The 25,109-nt window shown below is 39.0% G+C and overlaps 1 protein-coding gene across 22 annotated transcripts in view; it reads left to right on the top strand.

The window, feature by feature from the left end:
• CADPS2 (calcium dependent secretion activator 2) overlaps positions 1-24,603 on the top strand; it is a 585,486-nt gene extending 560,883 nt beyond the window's left edge. For 11 of the 22 annotated variants that reach the window (XM_073328224.1, XM_073328216.1, XM_073328226.1 and 8 more), the window contains 3 exons: positions 2,619-2,666; positions 17,503-17,607; positions 23,653-24,603. In XM_073328224.1, the coding sequence (XP_073184325.1) occupies positions 2,619-2,666; positions 17,503-17,607; positions 23,653-23,823 (324 nt within the window). In that variant the 3' untranslated portion in view covers positions 23,824-24,603. Of the gene's footprint in view, positions 1-2,615; positions 2,667-17,502; positions 17,608-23,652 lie in introns of those variants that run through there. The other 11 variants (XM_073328223.1, XM_073328221.1, XM_073328222.1 and 8 more) reach the window with 2 other exon arrangements.
• Positions 24,604-25,109: the final 506 nt, after the last annotated feature.

Below are 25,109 nucleotides of genomic sequence, written 5' to 3'. Positions count from 1 at the left end.
ATCAGGGAGGATGAGGCCCTCTTCTAGCAGTATTCACCCACGAATGCTTATGCTTCAATAGGTCTGTTAGTCTATAAGGTGCCACAGGACTCTTTGCCGCCATGTACATAAAATGAACACCATTAAAAAGTCAGTATTTGCCAACAGTTAATCTCACTGTGATAAGTTAGATGATACAGTGTACTAACTATTAGCAAATGTGAACTTTGGCCCTGACCCTGCCAACTCTTACTTACTTGCTTAACTTTTGGTACGTGATTCGTAGATTCCAAGGCCACAAGAGACCATTGAGATCATCTAGATTGACCTGTCTAACACAGGCCATAGAACTTCCCCAAAATAGTCCCTACAGCATAAATCATAGAAATCTAGGGCTGGAAGATTTGGAGGTCATCTAATCCAGCCCCCTGTACTGAGGCAGGACCAATTATATCAGACCGTTCCAGACAGGTATTTGTCTAACCTGTCCTCCAGTGATGAGGATTCCAAAACCTCCCTTGGAAGTGTAGTCCAGTGTTTAACTATTCATATAGTTTAAAAGTTTTTCCTATTATCTGATCTAAATCTCTCTCACTACACATTAAGCTGATTACTTCTTGCCCTACCTTCAGTGGACATGGAGAACAATTGATCACCACCCTCTTTGTAACAGCCCTTAGAATATTTGAAGTGTGTTATCAGGTCTGCCTTCAGTCTTCTTTTCTTAAGACTAAACATGCCCAGTTTTTTTTAACCTTTCTTCAGAGGTCAGGTTTGCTAAACTTTGTATCATTTTTGTTGCTCTCCTCTGGACTCTCTCCAATTTGTCCACATCTTTCTTAAAGTGTGGTGCCCAGGGCCAACCTTACAGATGGGTGACAGGGGTGACTGCACAAGGCGCCATGGTCAGGGGCTGCCGTGATCAAGAGGCAAGGAATGGCGTGGGTCTAGGGTGCAAGGCTGTGGAAGGGAGCTCAGGGCAATGGGTGGGGGAGAGGCAGCAGGGCCCAGGGGTGATGAGAGAGGGTGGGGGAGCCCAGGGAAGCAGCAGGGGCCAAGGGGGATGAGTGGGGAGCCTGGGGGAGGGGGGCAGCAGGAGTGAGGGGGGATGGGTGAGGAGCCCATGGAGGTAGCGGGGTCCAGGGGCACCAAAATATAAGTTTGCCCAGGGTACCATTTTCCCAAAGGCTGGCCCTGGTGGTGCCAAAGATTAGACACTCTACTCCAGTTGAGGCCTCCCCAATACTGAGTAGAATCCTGTGTGTTACATGTGACACTCCTGTTAATACACCTCAGTATAATATTAGCCTTTTTTGCCACTATATCACATTGTTGGCTCATATTCAAGTTGTGATCCACTATAACCCCCAGATCCTTTTCTGCAGTACTACTGCCTAACCAGTTATTCCCCATTTGGTATTTGTGCTTTGGATTTTTCCTTCCTAAATGTAGTACTTTGTGCTTCTCTTCATTAAATTTCATCTTGCTGATTTTAGACAAATTCTCCAATTTATCAAGATCATTTTGAAATCTAAGCCTGTCCTCCAAAGTGCTATCCAGTATTGATTTTAAGATAGCCAGTGATGGAGAATCCACGACGACGTTGGCAAATTGTTCCAATGGTTAATTGCCCTCACTGTTAAAAATTGATGCCATATTTCCAGTCTCAGTTTTGCGAGCTTCAGCTTCTAGGCACTGGATTGTGTCATACCTTTCGCTGTTGGACTGAAGAGCCCATTATCAAATATTTGTTTCCTATGTAGGTACTTATAGACTGTAATCAAGTCATCCCTTAACCTTCTCTTTGTTAAGCTGAATAGATTGAGCTCCTTGAGTCTATCACTGTAAGGCATGCTTTCTAATTTTTTATTCGCTTTCCTGGCCCCTCTCTGAACCCTGTCCAATTTATCAATATCCTTCTTAAATTGTGGACACCAGAACTGGATACAGTATTCCACCAGTGCCAAATACAGAGGTAAAATAATCTCTATACTTCTTCTCAAGATTCCCCTGTCTATGCATCCTAGGATTGCATTAACTCTTTTTGCCATTGGCCACAGAGTTGCACTGGGAGCTCATGTTCAGCTGATTATCCACCACAATCCCCAAATGTTTTTCAAAGTCACTGCTTCCCAGGATAGAGTCCCCCCATCCTGTAAGTAAGGCCTTTATATGGCCTACAGCCCAACTGAATTCAGTGGGACTGCTCACGTGTCTATAGGTGAGCACATTCCTAAGTGTTTGCAACATCATGGCCTTATTATGCTGGTCACTGTATATGTATGCATGAACACTTACAATGATTAGAGGAATAGAAATGAAGGGTAAAGCACTCATACAGTATTCTTTGAAATTTAGAAACACTGGGATTTATTACATATAACATACAATGTTTCAGCTTTTCCCAGCTTTCCATAGCCTATATTATTTGTATTCTGTTGTGCTTTTGTATTTGAGATGTTCAAATATAAGCCATTAACTTTGTTGACCTGTCATAACCAGTCATTCTATTTATTTTTAATTTTTTCTGTCAAAAGAAACTGATTGATCACATTATTTTGGTTATAATGTCAACACGCTGAACTGAATACTAATCATGTTTCCATGTCATAACCATTATTTTCCTTTTCCATTAGTAGAAAGGGATGGATGATATAAGTTCATTGATGTACTTGAGGCTGTTTGAGGTAATAGTTTATTTCTAAAGATTGTTATGTCATGTATGTCATTATGTGCTGAAGGGTGGATATGAAGTGCTTGTTTAATTCACGTGTGTTTGTTATGTCTGCTAGTATCTAGAAGCAAACAATTTATTGGCCAATTCAGCTGCATGTTTTCATATAGCATTTATAATAATTTGAAAGAATGATCCCTAGTTAAAAACGTGTGTTTCTCCTTAGTAAATAAAAAATAATTTATTTTCCTGGTGACATTTGCTAGAGTAAGAATGTGTTTTAGGTGTGAGTTTTGAGTTTTCTATTGTACTGGTTTGTTCTCGATGTTGTCCATGTCTGTCTCAGAAAGCAACATTAATGTAGTATTTAGCAGTGTTTTTCTAGCAAAATTTAATGTCTCATTTTGAAAAAATTACACATTCTCAAATTACTACCTGTCAAGTTAGTTTTAGTTAATAATCATCATTGTCAAAGTTAAGTAATGATTTGCAAGTGTAAGATTTTATAAAAAGGTTTACTTTTGATCTAGGTTATATGCCAAGATAACTCTGACAAGTTGAAACTAGGTGTGGACTGGTTAAAGGCCTTGACTTGACTCTAAAGCTGTATGTGAATTAAAATCTGCGAAACTTGAGAGGAGCGTACCTAATTACCTAAAAGAAACTCAACAAGCAAATGTATTGTAGCTTGTTGATCTTCTTATTTCTTTGAGAATTCAGAATAATCTTCAAGAAATATGTAGACTTCTTGCTCAGATTCTTGAAATGTGATCGCAGAAGAACACAATTGTCATTTGGCACAAACCCAGAATTACACATCTTTGCATGATGCACCTGGACATATGTGGCAGGTCTGGTAGAATCAGCTAATTAACAACACAGGCTTAAACAGGCACCTCATCTGGCAGTGTAGTTAGTTGCCTGATGGTGCTCAGCAGGATTTGGTAGTGCTTTTTATTTTTCTATCCTAATGGTCTGCTGCCCACCTAATTTTGCCTTATTGTCAGCCACTACTTACCGCAGCTTGAGGCCCTCCCAGGAGGCTGAATTACTATCAAAGGATTAGGGAGATGTAGCCTTGCAGCTCTGACATTTCTGATTACTTGTCTATGCCAGAACGCTAATTAGCTGTGACTAATTAAGAAAAATGTTCCTGCCATAGAAAACCATTTCAAAGAACTGAGAAGTAGAAAAGCAATTCAAAAGCTGAGCAGTGCTCAGATTTGCCGATGCTCTTTAGATTTCCACCAGAGCCTTAACTCAACTTTAATTGTGCCTAATATTTAAAAAAAAAAAAAAAAAAAGCCCTCCATATGTGAATTGATCTCAGTTTTTCTCTTGAACTGGAAGAATGTTTGTCTCCTTAAAACAGTTTGTAGTATCACTTTTCCTTCCAGTGAAAAAAAGAACAAATATTTTTATTTTTCAGGCACTTTTACCAAACATTGAATATGAATGAAGATGTTTTGTGCACACACACATGCATACATACACAAGCTATCAGTATCTTGCAAATATGTTATTTAAAGTCCACTGCAGTGTAGTTATTTTTTTCTAAATAATTTTCCCCACTCTTTTTTAAGATGAGAAGGTCTATAGAAAAGAAATAGACCATTTAAAATCTGGTAAAGATAATCCAGTATGATTTTATAAAGAATAGAGGAACATTTTTACCCAGATTTTATTGAAAAGCAGAGAGCTCAGTCTAGCACTGATCCAACAAAGCTCACTGCTATTGAAATCAATGGAACTACTCACATGCTTAAAGTTAAGCATGTGGTTAGCAAGATCAGGACCAATGTGCACAGTAACTTGCAGGTGGAATCCACTGTGAGCATTTTTAAGAGTTTAATGGACTGTTTTTCTATAGAAGAATTCTTGCAAGTAATTCCTTTGGCTCTTTCTGACTATTATGACCTGGGCCTTAGCATGGTGGGTAGTCCAGTGTGGTCCTAAATTTTCCCCACCTCTTCATTTTGAAGATGCTTTTCCTTAAGTCCTTGATGCCTCCATCTTGGATCTTATTATTGTCACCCTCCTTTACCAGCATGAGAAGACATGGGAATGATTTTGCCTCAGGGGTTGTATGTGCCATAATTCAGTCAGTGTGTTGCGCTCATGGGCTAGGTCTACACTACAAACTAGCGGTGTGATTCCCAGGCCATGTACGCTCAGTGGGAGCTAGAGCAAGTATAAATAGCAGTGTAGTTGAAGTAGCATGGACAGCATCAGCCCAGGTTAGCCACGCCAATCACAAACCCGTCTGAACCCTCTGGGTATGTTCGCGGCATGGCTGAACCATGCTGCTGCCACTGCCCGAGTAACTGCAGCTACACTGCTATTTATACTCACACTAGCTCTCAACGAGCTAGCACGACTATGTCTAGACAAGCTGGGAATCACACCCCTTGCTTGTAGTGTAGATACAGCCATGGAGTTGATGCGTGCCGCTTATTCCTCACAAGCTTAACTGTGTCATTTGCATGACTCCTCTAAACTGCTGCAGTTTGGGGAGCAAGAGTCTCTGAGCTAGATGCTAGGAAAGAATTGAGATCTGTACAATAGCTGAAAAAACAAGAAACAGGGAAATGAAGTCATTTTCTCAACAGTGCCAACTCTTCTGCTTTTATCATGAGTTTCATATTATTTAGAGTTTCTCCAGCTCCTGGTTTCAACTGATTACTTGCGAATCTCGACTTTCACTTAAAAAAGAAAAAGTACATTTCTAAGCCTTATGGTGGCGGAGAAAGTCTTGAAAATGTGAATCCTAAAGATTCAAAAACCAGAAGTCAAATTTTAAAAAATCCTAACCCGGATTATTTTGTAAAATCTCATTTTTAAGACAACCTCATGATTTTTGGGAGTCTGACTCATGATTTGTAAATGCCTGCGGTTGGCAATCTTTTACTAGAAATATTTATGGTGCCCACTGTTTATTTAGACTTCTTTTAAATGCACCTATCCATCCACGCCTGTGCATCAAGAAAAATAACCAATCTGAGCAAACAGTGAACTCCTCCCAACACCTAGTCAAGATTAAATCCCTTAACCCTTTTGTCCCACTAGGACTATGTGCAAATAAGCAGCTTGTTACACGTATTTTATCTTTTATCTAGATGGCTTGAAAAGTGTCTGGTACCTTAATGAAATTTATGGGACACTTACAAGTTTACACATATAAACCAGCACTGAAACATTAGATGAGGCTGTTGGTAAGTGATAACTGTGCCTACAGCTGTCACATTCTGTGCAGTCAAGGAAAATCAATAGGGATTGTGCCATTTGCATTGTCTTATCTAATATTTGTTCACCATGAAGTGCCAGGCACAAGCACCACCTAGAGCATGTTGATTTCTTGATGTAGTGTAATCCACACACACAGAGTCAGCAGATGAAACTCGTCGCTTCTGGAACCATACCATGCAGGTTTGGTGTTTTTGACTTGTGTCTCATCTGGGTCATGCTCGCTACAAAGCAACAACAACAACCCTATGTGTAAATATTCACAAACAGAAACATAACTGTATTATTCACCATGTAAAGAAGCTGCCAAGAATGAGGGCACCCAGTGAGAGTGCTCTGGTTTTATGAGAATTGGTATACAGCAGCAGAAATAGGGTGTTCCTTTGTAAATCAGAATAGTCTAATGAGAAGAAGCTGCAAGCTATCTGAAACAATTTGTGAAGTTAGTAAACATCAGTAGTAAGTGCTGCTTGTCTGATCCTACAGTGCTGAATTCAGTGAGAGCTTTGCCACTGATTTCCATGAGCATAGGGGTCACATGTATGAATTCAGGATTTCTTTCAACCAAGAGAAGGGCCTCGTTTTTAGTGTTCCCTCATATATCTATGTATCTTTTCATAGGACTCAGGCTTAACACCTGTCCTTCACTTTTCACTGTGCACACTACGCACATATGTAAAAATATGCAAACCAAATTGTAAAAACACAGAAGAGAAGTTCATGGAGAAGTTCAAGGTGGGTTGAAAAGAATGCAGGTGTGTGAAATGGAAAAGATGTGCGCATCAGAGTTGAAAAGAACTAAACCAGGAGTTATGTCATAGAAACAACATCCAGATTAAAGAGACAAGCATTTTTAAAATGCTCTAATCTAAACATATTTGCCTAACTTCAGATGTAAATTGAGAGCTTCCTTTGTAAGGGGCAATGCCACCAGGCCTGAAAATAAGCCATTTTAGGATCTGAGCATTACTTATTTATGTCCTTAACTTTACACATTAGCAGTTCCATTGGCTTTGATGGATGACTCACAATGGTAATGTTAAGCTGGTGCATAAGTGTTTGTGGGACTAGGACATTAGTGATGGGGATAGCATGAAGTAATTTTAAACAGTGGCCTTTCACCTTTTATTTATTTATTTTGGGGATTTGTGTTGGCTTAAGCTCAAGAAACGTTAACTGACTGGTCTCATTCTGTTCTTTGGTGAACATTGGTCTATATCATAGAACCACAACGTACAGCAGAGCACACAAATATGGCATGACTGGTAGTAGGTGCTCAAGGAAGCCCTAGTACTGTGATAGCATAGAGCAGTGCAGTTTAAGAATGAAGGGCATGGGCAGAGGTGAGGGGTGGGGGAGAAGCTATATGTTCCAATGCCATTACTCTCTCACTTTAATAAGCCCTACATTAGCACACAATATTTAAAATAAAGATAACATAACAGATGTCCAGGTCTGGATGGAAGATTTGTGTATAGATAATTTTGCAAAACCCCACTTCAGTCTGCATCTATCGTATGTGAGGAAGGCAGAAGGGAGATGCAGATGATAAAAGTTGCAATTACAACATTACCAAAATGTTGCAAACAAATTATTTTGGAATTTTATATCTGTCTCTGAGATAGCAATGTCGTATACAGTATGTGGATGGATGGTTACTGTATATCATGTATTGAACATTTACATTTGTTATGAATGACAGTACTTCCACAGTTATGTAGCCTCCAACCCTGAGCTCAGTTTAAAATAAAAAAACTTGACTTTTCTTCAGAAAAACAATCCCCATGAAATGGAACATGCCATATCTCATTCTATGACAGAGTTTTTCTAGGATGTTTGGAAAAAATCAGAAAAATAATTTTAAAGCTGTGGGATTTAAAAGTTTCCCCCTCAGTGACATATTTTTTAAAATGATCCTAACAGTTTTTGGCTCTTCCTATCCCCAAAATGGCTCAGCCAACAAACTCCAAATTTGTTTGGTAATGTTGGCCATGTGGATTCTGTGGTTTGGGTGAGTAGTTTTGTTGGGTTTGTAGTTTTGCAAGGGAGGTGTTGGTGGCTCGATTACAAAAGTGGATAATATGAACCCCTCACTAAAGTAGGCAGGAAAGAGACTAATTAGGGGATCATTCAAGTAGGGGTATAAATAAAGGCATAGGAAGGCAGGAGGAGGAGCCCTGAGGGGAAAAGGAAGTGTTCTTCCTTCTAAGTACAGGCCAGAATACAAGAGGAAAGCTGATCACCTTGCTGTAAGGAGAGAATAGACTTTGTGAAGTAATAAAGGTCTGTTTGTCACTTTACCAGGCTGAAAAAAGTCCCATCCTGATTCCCTTTTCAATGGGTTTGGGCAGAGAATAGATCTGCAGAGTTATCAGTGCCATAAAGTGGCCGGCTGCAGTATTGTTCTTCCTCACTCCTCCCTTCCTGTTACCTGTGGATACAGTTTAGGCTGTACAGAGCAATTATTTACATACACACACTCTGCAATGCTCTAAATTTTTTCCAAATATTAGAGGGAGAGATTTGAGGTGGAGGATATGCGGATGAGCAGGAGTCCAGGAGGAGGCCTGTAGAAGTGGGGACGTGAGTTTCAAGGGGAATAGACTGGGTGACCTAGAACTGTGCTACTATTTGTTGGATTAGGGTGTCTGTGGGAGGAAGAAGAATATGAGAGGACAGGAGACTGGCGGAGCATGCAGTGGGGAAAGAAGGGGAAGTGCAGGGAGCCAGGGGTATAGAAAAGGGTGCAGGGGACTGGGGGAGGCATAGAAAATGGATGCAGGATACTTGAGTAGGAAGGTGTACAGGAATTGGCTAGAATGGGGTACAGGAATTGGGATGGGGAAATGGAGAGTTTATCCATGATAAATTTTAAATATTTAAAATTTTCTAGATAGAAAACTTTAAGCACTTAGTTTACAGTGTAGATAAAAAGCTCCATTCCCTTCCACTGTCCTCTAACCCCATGATCCACACAGATACAACTCCAGACACACACAACTCCACATGCACTGGGCCTCATAAAATGTTACAGTAAGGATCCCCTTCTGTGGACCTTATTTCCCAGATTTAAATTTATGATTTATAAAATTTATAAAAAACAAATAGTGGAAATTCCCCCCCCCCAAATATTCATTACAAGAAGGTTTTATGGTTGAAAGTGTGTTTCAATGGAGTCTAGTTGGCACCCAAAACCAAGATTATACATCTCGTCACAAAATTGTGAACCTCAAACTCACACGTCTACAAATTAACAATTACAGGATTCACCCAGTTTCTTTATGCTCATACAATCCTTCATCATTATCATTCCATCAGATTTACACCTCCGCCTGACATTAATTTTGCCCTCCCCAAAAGCGTCTGATATGTATGCCGATGTCAAAATAACAAATGACTGGAGATCAGTAAATCTTGATTATTTTATTTATTGAAGGGACCCATTTCCAACATATTACTACAGCGTTATTCACTACAGAAAAACTTCTTGTTATCGGATACACAATATAGTTAATGTAGTTATAAAATACAACTTATCAGGCTTTCCTACAGTCGCATAAACCTAAAACACCATACAATCAATGGACATTATATTACCAAATTACACCAGTCATTCATTAAAATATTATTTTACCCCTTCATCATATCACACTGTGAAATATCTGATGACATATCTTAATAAACCTTTTGAACTATATTATTTTTTGAATCTTTACTACACAATGAAAATAACATACAAAATCAACGCATCCAGCAGCATATTTCCATTACACAACAAAACGAGTTGGCCATACTAACTCCATTGGGTGTGTAAAAGAGGGAGGGTGATAGTGAGTGACGAAGGATTGTATGGCAGATGGTTATTGGCTATTCCTTAACTGATCATTTCTATACAGTTAATAATATTTGTTTTTTTAACATATTGATTTTTTTAAAAGAATCAATTGAAATGCACCTTCAAATGTAACACTTTTGTGTGGGTGTGTGTATCTCAATTCTGGCAACTTAATTCCAGTACTATCTGCAAATTCATATTTGCAAATATCACTTCTCTGTACACTCAGTGTTCTATAAAATGTGTGCAGCATAAAAATGCCACCGGATTCTAAAAATGTTTCAAACTAAAAGGTGAGGCTCCATACACTGTTTACCTGAAGCAATTACTTTTTAAAGAATTCTGTGTAGAGTAATTACTGGTTTACCAAGATAAAAATAAAGTTCCAGGAGCAGCAATAAAAATATTCTAGTTACTCCTCTAATAAAGAACAGACAGTTTTTTTAGAGTAAAATAAAATTAAAAGTCGCATATTTAAAGACTGTTCCTGCAGTTGCTTAATACGATGAGGAGTCGCTACTCATGTTACTAAGCCCTATGTCTAGTAGAAAGCGTTTACCAGATTGGGCCATTAGAACCAAATGCTGATCCCACCTGCATCCACAGCATGGAGTCCACCAGAACTTCAGGGCTTGGCTTTGTTCCACAGCTGCCTACACAGCTGTGGAACAAATAATAATCACATGCGGACTACCCCTACCCTCACATACACACACACACACACACACTCTCTCTCTCTCACCTCAAGAACAGTTCTACAGAGGGATCTGTTGTTGCCTGTCCCCCATGCTCTCTGCTGAGGAGCAGAGGCACTCTGCATATGTAGTATCTCCCTAATTCCATAAGAGTTAGCTAGTGGAATTCCCCACCCCTCCTAGCTGTCAGGTAGTAACCAAGAAGAGTGAATGGGTCTTGTAGTCCAAGATGGGAATCTTCAGGCGGATATCTCTGAAAAAGAGCTGTCCCCCTAGAATGAAAGTGGACAAAGCTCCCTCAGCCACACATGCCAATTACTTTTGGAGGGAACAGATTCTTCACACAATGCACAGTCAACCTGTGGAACTCTTTGCCAGAGGATGTTGTGAAGGCCAAGACTCTAACAGGGTTCAAAAGAGAGAGAGATAAATTCATGGAGGATAGGTCCATCAATGGCTATTAGCCAGGATGGGCTGGGATGGTGTCGCTAGCTTGTGTTTGCCAGAAACTGGGAACAGGCAATGGGATGGATCACTTGATGATTATCTGTTCTGTTCATTCCCTCTGAAGCACCTGGCATTGGCCACTGTTGAAAGACAGGATACGGGGCTAGATGGACTTTGGTCTGATCCAGTGTGGCTGTTCTTATGTTCTTATTCCCTCCCCATCAGCTCCTCTCTCCCTTGGGCCAGCAAGTTGGAGATCTGGGCCTAGTCTCTCTTCCCCAGGGCAGTTCCATTGGGTTACTGTTGCAGTAATCAGGAAGGTGAGAGGGGCAGGATCTGCAGAAGCCGCTTAGAGAAGATGAAGCTTATGTGTGTGAAAGGTCCAGTTCCCGCAGTCTGTTCCAAGGTCTCCTGGAGACCATTAACCTTCCTTCTTCACCAGGACCACCTGTTGCCAAGATAAGTTAGGCTGCTGAGGAGAGACCATACATTGAATCATAGAAATATAGGGCTGGAAGGGATCTCAAGAGGTTGTCCAGTCCATCCCCTTGGTCTGAGGCAGGACCAAGAATACCTAGATCATCCCTGATAGGTGTTTGTCTAACCTGTTCTTAGAAACTTCCAGTGGTGAGGATTCCACAGCCTCCAGAGGTAACCTATTCCAGTGTTTAACTCATAATCCAACACAGCTGCAACATAAAGTTGGGACATGGCTTGGTCCGTGAAACACAAACCTGCAATCCTCCCTTAGGAATTACTCTCACTGAAGCCAATAGTTTTGTCTGAGGAAGGGCTGAGGTATCAAGCCCAGACTTGGATAACTTCATATTTATCCTGCTTCCATATTTGTGCAATGAAGTGGAGAGCTGAGTATCATATAGATGTGCTTTGGCATTAGAGAAAATATGTTTTAGTTAAATGATTTTGTGGCACCCTGACTGAAGAGCTTAGAAATATAAATTAAATTATCTGTAGATATAATGTAGCTTTACAAGTTAAGGAAAGCTATTGACACTCAAAATGCAACATAAACAATAGCAGATTGTTACCAGTTAACAGGCCACTTCACTGTTTAAGGGTTCTGTTCCTCGTCACCCATTCCCAGCTTTTGGCAAACAGAGCTTGTGACGTCAGATTTTGAAAAAATTAACAGACCAAGATGTATAAAAGTAGGCATCCCAATGTGTTTGCAGTCACCAAGATAATTGGCCTGATTTTTCAGAGGTGCCGAGCATCTACAACATTCATTGAAAACAATAACTCTGGAAATCCGGCCACTTATCTAGATGTACGCATACGGAGTTAAGTGTCTAACTTCACTACCCAAATAAGAAAACATTTGCCATAATTCCTAAGCCCAAAAAGTGTCCTTAAAGATACAATAATAATAATAATTAATACTTAGGTCTTGTATAGCAGTTTCATCAGTAGATCTCAAAGACCTCTACAAAGTAAGTCAATATCATTATCCCTATTTTATAGCTGGGGAAATATAGAATGATTGAAACATTAGGTAACTAAACAGATCTTTCTGTCTATTGAAAATGTCCATATTATTTAATGTCCCTATTTATTTTTTTATAATTTGCATTTTTTAAACCTAACTTCATTATTCTTTTGATGATTTAACTTTTTTTCTGAAGTGTTAAAAGCACTTAGCATACCATTAGTGCTATGCATCTAAATAATAATATATTTTGATACAGGTGCTATAGTATTCTAAACACACTAATATTTATTTTACACTGGCAGTTTAGCTTTCACTGTCTTAACATACAGTCTTTGTGGAAAGTATAATCTCTGCTATTGTTCCTATTGAGACAAGTGTAGCTGGAGGAGGTAAAAACCTATCATTGTTTGTACAGCACCAATTCCTAATCAATAAGAAGCTAAACACATCAGTAGAAAAAATATTACAGCTTTGTTTCCACGAAATGTTACAATTTTTTTTCTCTCATCTTCATCAAAAGCAGCATTCTTGACAGTGCCCATTTGCCAGGAATAGCCAAGATATAGAAACCCTATGGAGCCTTGTGATTCAGATTTAGGAATATCAGACCTAGAAGGTCTAAGGCATTGTGTATTAGTATGTATTGAGTCCTCATTCCAGGTGGCAAACAGCTGCACCTTTTTATAAAACTTCAAAAATATATCTGAAGTGCTTGCTTTCAGAAGATAAGTGTTATATTTAATTGAATAATTCTCAAAACATTATAGATTAGGCAAGAAAAAGGATTGTGAATATTTCATATATTTGTTTTGTATTTCCAGTAGTCAACAGAATAATGAAATTCCTTAACTACTTCTCTTTAACTTGCATGAAGAAAGCACGGTATGTTGCTAAATCTCTTTTCACCAGCACTGCCGAGAAACAACTTTAATCCTTGTTAGAAAATTGCAGAGTCTGGGGCTGACAAAGAGCTCATGATTGTTCTATTGTGAGTGCTCCTGGGCCCTGAGAGTGGAGCCCTTTACAGCTGCATGGATCCAGCCTGGCTCAGCTGTACTATTTAGGAGAGGAGGTTTGTCAATTTCTATTGACAATGGAGAGAGTTTTTCAGTGCCTATAGCAGTGCTGAACACAGTTGGGGATCAATGCCAGCCATTCAAGCTGCACCCTCTTTCATTGCTTTGGTTTGTTAATTCAAGACTAAAGGTCCACTGAGGGGGTTTAGGGTGTTTAAGAAAGCTGATGAACTGTTTAAGAAAGCTGATGAACTGAGAGCGTTTATAGCCCTGGTGTGGCAATTTCCATAGTCAGTGGCATCTATTGGCACAGAGGGAGTTGTGTCCTTGTTGACCCTCTTGTTATTAAAAATGCACAAGTACTGCGCTTCTCAATATTTCAACACTCTTTCATTGTCAGTACCACCTTCTGAGCCCTTCAGCTTGTTGCTTGCTCTAAAGATCTTCTTAGATTGGGTTTGAAAACTTCACCTTAAACACTAGATTAGACTGATGTTCTGTTTTCCGTGCTCCTGTTGATTTGTTGAACCTTCCCAGGGCTGGAAAGCAAGTAGCAGCTTGATGGGGAGACAGGCTGCTAATATGATTTACCAGCCTACAGTCATGCACAATAAGTGTGAATAAATACAGGGGTCTCACAAAGTCAACCCTAGCCTTTCCTTTTCTCTTATTTTTACTTTAAAAGAGATATCTCTGGAAAATTGAAGTGAGTAATGCATGCCGTTACAGGAGCTGGATGAACCATGAATAAGAAAAAACTAACATATTTTTCTTAAAGTGGTTGGCTGCTGTCATGTACTGATGTGAAAAAATATATAATATTCCCTTACTGCTTTATGTCTGCACAGACCACAGCAAAGAATAAGCCACTAATACTGTATCGTTGACATCTGCAAGTGTCTTACTGCGTTTCCAGTGTCATTGTTAGAAAAGGGGAAAAGTGCATTTTTACCAGTTAAAAAGGAACTGTTTTTATTTAAAAATTTTGAAAGCTAAAGTCCATTATCTGACTGCTAACGGTTGCAAGTGAGTTTGCAACAGATCTTCCAAATGACACATTTGGTGCATACTCTGCCAGTAAACTATACTGATGATGGTCAAAATGCATGGCCTGCTTTCCAACCCCCTCTGAGTTTGTAGCACTCTGCTTTTTTTTAACACCATTTAAAAAAACAGAAAAAGGGAAACATTCATCTTAGATAGTCTAGAAGAAATTCCTTAAATGCCCAAAGTCTGTGGAGTAGAGGCCAGAAAGTAACAGGAATTCTGTCTACCAAGGCGAGGCGGGAGGGGAGAGACCCTGAAATTCTTGTAAAAATTCTATAACAATTCTGGCTTCAAAATTTAAATGTCATTTTCCATATAGTGCTTTTTAAATGTTTTCTTCATGTGTTTTGATATATAATATCTTATAATACTGCTTAATGGTAATTTCACTGAACTATTTTCCTGTATATGGTTAGCTTGTTAAAACTAGGCTAACCATTTTTCAGTGATCTTGATTTTAACACTTTACCATTTTTGTGTTAATAATTATAAAAAATGCTTTTTTGCCCTAGTGTATTGATTATCCTATTTATACAATGGAGGGACAAAGTTAATTTTTATTTGCCTCTCAAATATTGCCTGAGCAGCATTTATTCTTTAATTTCCAGATTTAGCTGGACTAATGTGAAGCAGTGATTTTAGTTTCTTGGCTGTGTTTTCAATGTGTCTGTCTTATTGGGGTGATGTAATGAATTTGAATTCCATGGCAGTTTTCATTTACGTATCTGGATTTTTTTGAAAATACACACATTTTGAGAGAATGAGACAGGTTCTGTTCTTAATTTTCCTTCTACAATTCCATTAATTTCAATAGTGTTACACAAGGATAACCAGTCACAGAACTTATCACAGTGTCTGCAGCTTGCTCGTTCATTCCTTACCAATTATCTCAATACAACCCCCTTAGCAGAAGTAAATTGTAGCCCATGTTATACAGGTTTTTCTCATGGAATAATATTCATTTCCTGAAAATTCATTGATAGAATCATGTTCTGTATCTCTCCCCTATGCAAGATTAAGATGTGTAGCACCTAACCAACAAGAGGATAGATTAGGTCCATCTTGTTGCAAAGAACAGTAGAGGGTTCAGAGAGAATGCATGTCTATATGAGATTTCAAGTTTATCATGTCATCAGAGTCCAGCAAGTGAATTCACATATATGCTATTTGTTATAGTACATGACAATCATCCTGTGTCAGCCTTTACTTGAATAAGACCCCATTATCCATTATTTTAAAAAAATGTGAAGAAATTATAATGAAAACCCTAAAATAAGCATGTGACTAATAAAAGAAAAGAAACTCTATTAAGGAATGTCTTTCAGTGATCCGGAGCAATGTTCCATGGATACCAAATCAACCCTACATAATATTAAACAAATCAAGTTATTTCATTTTATGAGATTTGTATGGCCACATGCATTTTATTCATGGTTTGTTCAGTTCAATATAATAATAAATTAATAGGAATACGTTTGATAAAAAGTAAAATTAATTTATTTCCTGTGATATGTAATTAAAATACCTTTTATCAATATTAAACAAAATTGTTAAAGCAACCTTAATAAATACATATGAAAATCTTACTTTTAATCATTACAAACATTTCTTAAAGCTGATTGCTAATCACTTCTGAGTCTAGATTTATTTTATTTACTATAAAGAAAAAGAATGTAAATATGTATCCAATATATGCATAAAAAGCTTGTTACAGAAGGCTGGCATTATTGGTACAAAGAGTGCTACTTTTATCATTAGTTAGATAATATCCAGAAACCACACTGTGTTAGATCTTTCAATATATTTTTAATTGGGCTTACAATATTCAGAGAGTGCTAAAGCTGCATACAGTAGCCATCCTTTGAACTTTGTTAATATATGCACCTTGTATCGTATGCTGCATTTTAAAACATAAAGACGCAATGTTTCTCTCTTTACATATCTGTGTATGTTGTAAGGGGACAGGAAATTACAACAGGAAAGGATTTAAGCCTCCTCCCTGTGGGAGAGAGACTATAAATAAGGATGAGACATGAACTCTCTCAAAGTGTAATCTCTTATTCTTAAAATGAAACAAGCCCCTTCCTTTTTTATACTTTGACTGAATGACATCTGGTTAGTAATTTACATGAGAGGGAATAAAACTACTACAGCGTCTTGTAAAAACTCTGTTAACTTTAGTTAATTTTAATGCAACTTGGTGCTCTGTCTTGGACTCTTGTATATTTGAGCTGGACGTGATTTTTATGATAAAATGAGAACCAACTACAGTAAGATTGTTTTTGCAATATCTATTCATAAAGCTTTGAGTGAAAATGTTTACAGACATGCCTAGCATGCAAAAGGAAAAAAAGATATTTTGTAATATAGTTGGTAACAAATGGAAGGCAAAATCCTGAAAAGCTTACTTCTTTTATTGTCTGTTTCTGGTTTTACTGAAGTAAAACTCCCATGGACTTTGGGATGATTTCCCGAAGTCAGGAGTGAGTAAAAACAGAATAAGGACTTCAGGATTTTTGGCTCATCGTTGATGCCCTTATCCTGTATTAGATGTTGTTTTCTTGTTTGGTATGGAAACCCTGAAGCAAGGCAAAATCTTTCTTTAAAGCTAATCTTACTGCATTTTCCCCTACTGTTTCAGCAGTCAGTTCGTTCATATGTGTGTTTAATAACCATTCTTACTGACAGATAGCACAGTGCAAAACACTATTTCACATTAATTTGTTACAACTCAAAGACACAAATTAGCGTAGAGAGTGCTAATTAATGTAAAACAGTCCAGGAATAGGTGTAGTTTTACTTCTATATATTTTTTGCGAGGGGGAGGCAGCTCCAGTCAGATCAATAGGGCTGTGCTTGGGAGGGCAAATTCGGCCCCTGCCTGAGGTTTGCAGTTGGGGGCGGGGTGGGGGGCAATGCCCCTCTTCCCATCCCTAAATTACACCCATTAGTCTAGGTCAAGTTAGTTGATTTCCTAGCACCACACGCAATTCTCTTAACAGAAAATTATATCACTGATGACTTCGAGGGCTGATCTATGGTCATTACCTCTCATTACTAAATATGGTAAATGAATACTTCAGAGTTGTTTTGTCTTTTCTCACCCTTCTTTCTAGCAATGGTACAGCAGTTCCATGAAAGTCATATGTATGTGGCTGGCCGATAGATTAGACCTTCAGCTTCACGTCTACCAGCTGAAGACTCTCATCAAGATAGTCAAGGTAAACAAAAATATATTTGAATTAGGGCATTAGAGAGAAAAGTGAGGGATAGTTAATAGAAAATAAACTACTATAGATAAACATGGGTCACTGTGCAAATCCAGACATGTATAGTAAAGCAAGTTGCAACTTTTTATCAGGGTTTCATCCCCCTTTGGTTACCTGTGAGTATGGGGATGGGGGAAGTATGTTTCAAAATGCTTATCTTGATTTGCAGGAAGAAAGACAGGCAATGAATGTGATTTAATTAGGCCACTTTATTCACTTAACTATCTCGGAAAAGTTGGTAATAAATCGTACAGTGCAGGTCATCTTTCTTTCCTTAACCATTTCCACCTATTTGGAAGCACTGCCCACAGGCTTCCCCCATCTGAACCTGATCTCAGCCCGTTCTCACCACCGTCCTCTCAACTGAGGGAGTTAAATGGGGCTGGAAAAAAGATAAGGCATTAGGAGCTCCAACCCTACTTTTACCAACTTCCTTAGGGGATGCCTCCCCCTAAACCAGTGGTGGGCAACTTGTGGCTCGCGGGCCACACACAGCCCATCAGGGTAATCCGCTGGCGGGCTGCTAGACAGTTCGTTTACATTTGCATGGCTGCCCGCAGCTTCCAGTGGCTGCGGTTCACCGTTCCCAGCCAATGGGAGCTGCAGGAAGCGGCACAGTCCACAGGGACATGCTGATTACCCTGATGGGCCACAGGTTGCCCACCACTGCCCTAAACCCACTTCCAGCTCCTGTTTATCAGGGAACCATATCCCCTCTGTAATAAGTACCTGCACTGGACACCTACCACACCTACTACCTACCAAATTGTGATATCTAGACCTACCCTCATTACCTACCTCACCAGGTCCCTGACCTGCTACAGGGAAGGTGGAAAAAACTCATTCGACTTCAGCCTATCTGGCAGTGAGGGGAAAATTCCTTGCCAGCCCCAAATGAAAAAAGGCAACTAGTGCAAGCCCACAGAAGATCATAAAATCTGCTTCTATTCTGATCCGCTGGGTTGGAGGGTAGATGCTACTGATCAGTGATTGAGAGAGAGAAAGCCTTCTGGAATGCAGCAGGGGCATGAATACCCTCCCCTTCCCCTGGTGCACATGATGAGACAGTGACCCTCCCTGGCCCGGCCTCTTCCTGTTTCCCCCTTGGCTCCACTCAGATGAGTCTGTCCTCCTTCTCCTCTCCCTCATAACCCAGATGCAGTACAGATGCTTAAAAGAGCTCTGTCCTCTTTTTCCTTCTGCCTAGACAAAGAGTTATTGCATTCAGTTGCAGTGAACACCTTTCCCTGAATGAGTAGTTACTGTCCACTGTAACCTCACTACAGAGGAATCAACTGATCAGTTACAGTGAATAAATATGTTGACTGCATTATGTCTACCATCTCAATTACAAATCCTTACCTGGAACAGACTGGAGCAATTTGTATAGGGACTGCTGAAAGCTGCTATTTTTATCTTGACAATTACAATAGCACACTTACCCCGTTTTTTCCCTGCCCTCAAGAAAGTGGATGGTAACTGTTTTTTAATTATTTTTTCTATTTCATTATCTATTGTGATGTATTAGGTTCAGTGTGGAGAACACTGTACACATATTGGATAGAATTTCCTAATTTTTCTTCGGCCAGATAGAGCACCAGTAGAATTAGGAACAAAGGAATTGCCATATTGAATGAGACCAGTGGTCTTTTCAGTCCAGTGTCCTATCACTGACTGTAGCTAATGCCAAATGCTTCAGAGGAAAGTGCAAAAATCCTACATTACATAATTATTGGATAACCTGCCCTCTTGGAAAGTTTCTTTCTAACCCCCATCAGTGAGAAACTGGCTTATACCTCGAGTCAGAGGAATCTGTGTCCCTTTCCAAACTTTTTAAATCCTTACTATTGTAGTTCTGAATGTTCTTGTTATCCATAGGTCTGATAAGAAGTTGTTGGTCTCAATGATAACCTTTTCCCCAAATTATCGTGTTGTACAGTTAAAGTCATGGCTGTAACATCAGGGCAAATTCTTCTCTTGAACGCTAGAGTTACATTTGGAATTTTCATTGTAAACTGGAAAAATGATCAAATATGGCCCACCGGGCCATCCAAGTTCAGTTTTGCCATCTTAGAGCCAGGTCCTGCACTATTGGTTTCCATGGAACCAATTTCCTTTCAGGCCACTGGCTGGTGACAGCATAGTCAAGACACACTGTAAGTGGTGACTCCAATGAGAGCCCCCTCGTGGAATTCAACGTTTTTCTCAAGGAAGGACAACAGTGGAAACATGACCTGCTCTCCTCCAGGGCTAAAGTGCTGATGGAATACAAGAAGTGCACACAGTGAGAGTTAAAGGCAAAATTATACAAGTGAGGAGCTTCTGGACAACTTGACCACCGGACCATAGAGTCCAAAAGATTTACCTAATCGGACACTTAACGAGTGACTGGTGCACTGTGAGTCAATAGATGCCAGTACTGTTGTCTACATTAAAACTACAGAGTGACACAGTGGTTACCCTTGCTTAGAGGAAGTACAGTGAACACCTGTGCAAAACTGGTAGCAACTTTGCAGCTAGACATGTGGAGTGTTATGGGCATGTGAGAGAGGGTTCCAAAGTTGGTTTAAATGTCTATGGCCTCTAGTGTAGAAGAGGTCCTAAAATCCCATCTGGGTCACTTTACATCTATCTGTATAAACAAATTCTGGAGAAAGAGCTATGTAAGTTGTTCGAAGGCTCTGAACTACCATCATAAGAATGAGAGTTTAATCTTACACACTTCGGAAAAGATGCCAAGAGGAAACCTTGTTGTATTTTATAAGTACCTAAAAAAGGATCACAAAGTCTTTAAAAAGATTGGTATGAGCTAAACAGCCACAGAACACATGGACACTCCTGGAAATTTAAAAGGAAAGAAACTGGATTTAAGTAAATGAAAAGGCTTTTGTCTTGGAAGGTCATCAAAGCTTGGAATTCAAGAAAAAAGGCTGCTACTTGGACACTAGTGATACCTTTGACTATAAATGAGATTAAGTGACAATTACTTGGTAGTACATAATTACTTGTATTGTTTTATTTATACAGTACCATCAGTTTGCACAGAGCTGTATGCTAAGTGAGGTATGCCAGATCTCTGCCTCCATATGCTAAATTCATGGCAAGCACAATAGAGCACCTGAACGTGCACACAGAGGGGAAAAATGTACTCTGAAGGATAAGAAATATTCTTTCCCCAGCTAGCCAGCAGAGGCTACCCTAGGAGAAATACTAATAAAATACTAAAACTCCCAAATTAGCAAGAGATGCTTTAGATATGTAACTGCTTTTAGCAATAACAGCAGTTGTACCATCGAAGGCCACTACACTGAACTGAAAATATATCAATGGGCCTGATGCTGAAGTCTATCATGAGGCAAAAGTTCTGCTGAAATCAATGGGAGGTTTGTCTGGATAATGGTTGCAAAATCAATCTTTAAAAGTCATGTAAAAGGAGAATTCTGAAAAAGTGTGAAAATCCTACTGTATATACAGTAGTGAAATATAGTGAGTGACTGTATCCAGAGTTACAGCGTTTTCTATTTGTTCTCCCATAATTGTTTCCTCGTTTAAAGGAAAAGTGCACCCACGTTGCTCAAATCCACAGTATAAAAATCCACAAGGTAACCCACAAACTCTAAAATGTGGGGACTTGGAGCATAGGTTAAAGTTTTTAATTAAAATGGATATTTCTGAGCTTTGTACTTGCACAAGCAATATCAGGCCTTGAGGGTGTCATGAAAGAAGGTTATAGTGGATGTGGGACATAAATCAAGTGATTGGAAAGGAAGCATAGAGTGCATGAAGTAGGAAGGGTCATAAGCAGAGATGGAAGAGATAGGAGCAGTGATGGAGTTCTGGAGAGATCTGAAAGTGATGAGTAGAACTTTGATCTCAGTGTGGTTCAGAACACAGCTTAAAGTAGCACTGACTTAAAGGATTTCCTTCAGGGAGCGTGCTATACCTATGTTCTGTTGAGTGCAGTGGCTACCAATTCATTTCCAGATGCAATTCAGGGTAAGAGAGAGAGGGTGCAGCAGTTGAAATCAGCTGAGATGATCAAACTGATATGTTCATTTTGGGGCTAAGAACAGAGCCATCTCAGTAGAAGGTCTTCAACTCTGGAACTTATTCCCTCTTTGATCCAACAGAGAAACAACTGTGATGTTCAGGGCAGGCTGCAGACCTCATCAGTTAACCCAGGAATAGTCTAAGGGAGTTGGTTAAGGACGGGTTCCCTGGAAATACAGGGTCCTTATTGGGATTGCTTTGATTACCCTGAGTTATAGTTACTTTATTGTTGATTTTATTGCACTGAAATGTCAGTGCATCTACAAGAGATTATTCAATAGGCATATAATATGAATGCAAAAATATTAAATCTGGATTGAGAATCAGTAGGAGTGATTTAGTCAGAGCATTGGAAGAATGAAAAACTTGATAGCTGTGTTTTGGATGGACTGGAGGCAGAATCAATGAGATAGGGAAAAGTCAGCAAAATGGATCCATATGGGAAATTAACAGGCAGTGGTCAAAGTAGACAAAGTAGTAGGGAATTGTGGGGCTTTAGTCCTTTCCTGGTCCTCTTCTCCTATAGCTTTTTCCATGCACATTGTAAGCCCAAACCAGTGCTACCAGAAAACATGGCAGAGTATGAGTGTGTTGGATTTTCACTACTGCAGTGCTGCCTGCCTGCTTTTAGACATCATCACTGAATAATGTCTTCTTGCCCAACATAGAAAGTCAAATGAAACAGTAGCCTCTGCTGTGTCATGGCAAATCAATGCATCAGGGAAACAAAACCTTGAGAAGTGAACAAAGGGAAGGATATGTAGATGATTTGCAATTTAAGTGAGCATTTACTCTGGCTTTTTTTTTTTAAGCAGTGACCATAGAAACTGTTATGTCACAGAATACAGAACACATCTTAAAACTTGTTTTTGAAAGTATTTTCATAAACACCTGGTTTATAATGCAGAGATAACTGCAAAATAAATTATATTACGAGGAAAGAGTGCAGGTGTTGAGATATTCTGCTGGATGGTAAACAGTAGCTGTAACCAAATATAATTGAGTATACAACTGTAGACTTCTCAGTTTCAAAATGCTGTACTCTTAAGACTGATTTCACAGAATTATGCCAAATTGTTTAGACATTCACAAAGCTCTTTGTCAGTTTATCTCTGAATGAATGAGGGGACTACAGAGTTACTGTGAAATATGCACTGAGTGAAGTCTGGAAGCTTAACACAAAACACACCATCTTAAAGGAATGGTTTTTTAAATTGGGGACAGTGGACCCTTTTCTGGTGTCTATAGAATGAAACAATTTAACATTGTCTATGCTAATGCAGTTTTGCAAAAATTACCCAAAGTTAGACAACAGGCTGTTAACACCTCTGTCCACTTCCATGGTTGCTACCACTAGTGAAAGCTGGACCACTGCAAGAGATCAAAGTGTAAAGAAGGTCTTTGGGAACCAAGTATTTAGGGGATTATTGTATTGGGAGGGAACAGACCCATGAAAGGCGATCTTTCTTTCAAAGTGGTGCACAAGAGGAAAAAGTTGATAACTACCTTAAAGAAATAATTGCTAATATATCTTGGTAACATGAACTATTTAATGTTTCTAGTAGGTGGCTTATTATCACTTCACATCTCTCCTGACTTGCACAAGTTCTCAAACGATTATGACAATAAGTTGCTTATATGGACACACAGCCTGGTTTTGGTGGTTGTGTTCTGTGGCCCAAATTTTCAAAAGTGATTAGTGATTTTGGGTGCCTTGTATTTTGGAGGGTTATCTTGAGATTTTTAAAAGGCCTAATTCTCGGAAAGTGCTGAGCTCTGACTCAAAAGTGAAAGCACCAGCACCACTTAAAAGGATAGGCCTGTATTTTTAAAAGGAGTAAAACTATTCTAATAATTGTATAATTGGGCACTTTATGCAGTGACTATGCATGGGCTTCTTGGGAAAATCCAATGGTGCATTTAGAATGTTCTCTCTTCTTGCTACAGAAAACCTACCGAGATTTCAGACTGCAGGGTGTGTTGGAAGGAACACTGAATAGTAAAACCTATGATACCATTCACAGCCGTCTTAAAGTAGAGGAGGCCACAGTCTCAGTCACTGATGGGGGAGGACTTCAGGGTATCACCATGAAAGACAGCGATGAAGAAGAAGGATGATAGTGAGATATTTCACCTAGAAGGTCAACACTAAATGTTTGTTTTGTAACTTGTCCTTGTATTTGCATTTATAGTTTTGCTTTACCCACTCGAGTACCAAAAATGTAATTCATTCCACTTTTTTAAATCTGAAAGCAGAATTATTGGGAGCAAAAGTGCCAAGAATTTTTTGAGGACAATGATTTTAGCATATTTCAATGTATAGCTTTGCTTAGAACTGTGAGAGTGTTGGCATGGAGTTTGAGTTTCCCTTGTGATTATGTTTCTTTACCTTTTGTTAGAGTTACCATTTGTTCCTGTTACTCCATCAAATAGTGATGTCCTGTGCAGAAAACAAGATGTGTGCCTCCATAATACACAATTATACAGGAAATCATTCTTGGACTAATTCAGTGCCCTTGTTTAAAAAACAGTGTATTTTCAGGATTACACTTTACATATTTTTTCTTGTTTTGTACTTAATTTTTCATTATTGTGTGATGTGTGTTAAAAACTTAAATCTTGGTTCACAGTGCTTTGAGTTTGGTGTATAAATAAGAAGACTCCAGGGATGACAAAATGCACATACGCTACTTACTTACTGTGTCTTCTATTTCCCTACATTCATCTTGCAAGTTTAAGGATATCTCATCAGGTTGGATGTCAGTAAGCTTGCCATCAGTGTTTCTATTTCTATGTGAAATTTTGCAGGCAATAAGAACACATTTTGTCATGACCGTGTCTGTATCTAAGTTTGTATAGAATTCTAAAATTAAAAGATGTTTTCAGTATTTCAAATCATTCAAACTGTCACCTAGTTTTTCTTGTAAAAACAGATAAGCTATTTCTCAATGCTTGTATTTGATAACCTGCTTTGTATGAGCCCAGGGCTGTGTTCTGTAAACAAACTCCCATATTCCCATGCCTTTGATGTGAGTTTGACAGAATCAGACAAGGTTGTCTCAAAATTTGCTGTTTCTATTAAAAAAAAATACCACAGTGTTTATTTTCAGAGAAGGTGTATGAATCTTCGTATGGATGGGATCCAGAGGAATTCTGAAAGAGCAATATCAGAAGGAGGAGTGGAAAGAAGTTACTGAAGTTCCCATTGACACTAAATGTCTGTGCTTAATTTAACAGAGCAAAGTGTTTTTTTCTCATAGAACAATTCAAAAAGAGTGCAGCTTACATGAAGTTTCCTTGCGGTGACAGTTGTGGAACTTCACAAGGGTTCTGGAAGGGCAAAGGGCCTGATGAATTGAAAAGTTTTAGAGCGTTAAGAATGTTTTTAAGAATTGGTTTTTAAG

Source organism: Lepidochelys kempii, chromosome 1 (genome assembly GCF_965140265.1).
Source record: "Lepidochelys kempii isolate rLepKem1 chromosome 1, rLepKem1.hap2, whole genome shotgun sequence".
NCBI lineage: Eukaryota > Metazoa > Chordata > Testudines > Cheloniidae > Lepidochelys > Lepidochelys kempii.
Note: the sequence above shows the minus strand (reverse complement) of the source record. Positions and strands in the feature narration are given on the sequence as shown.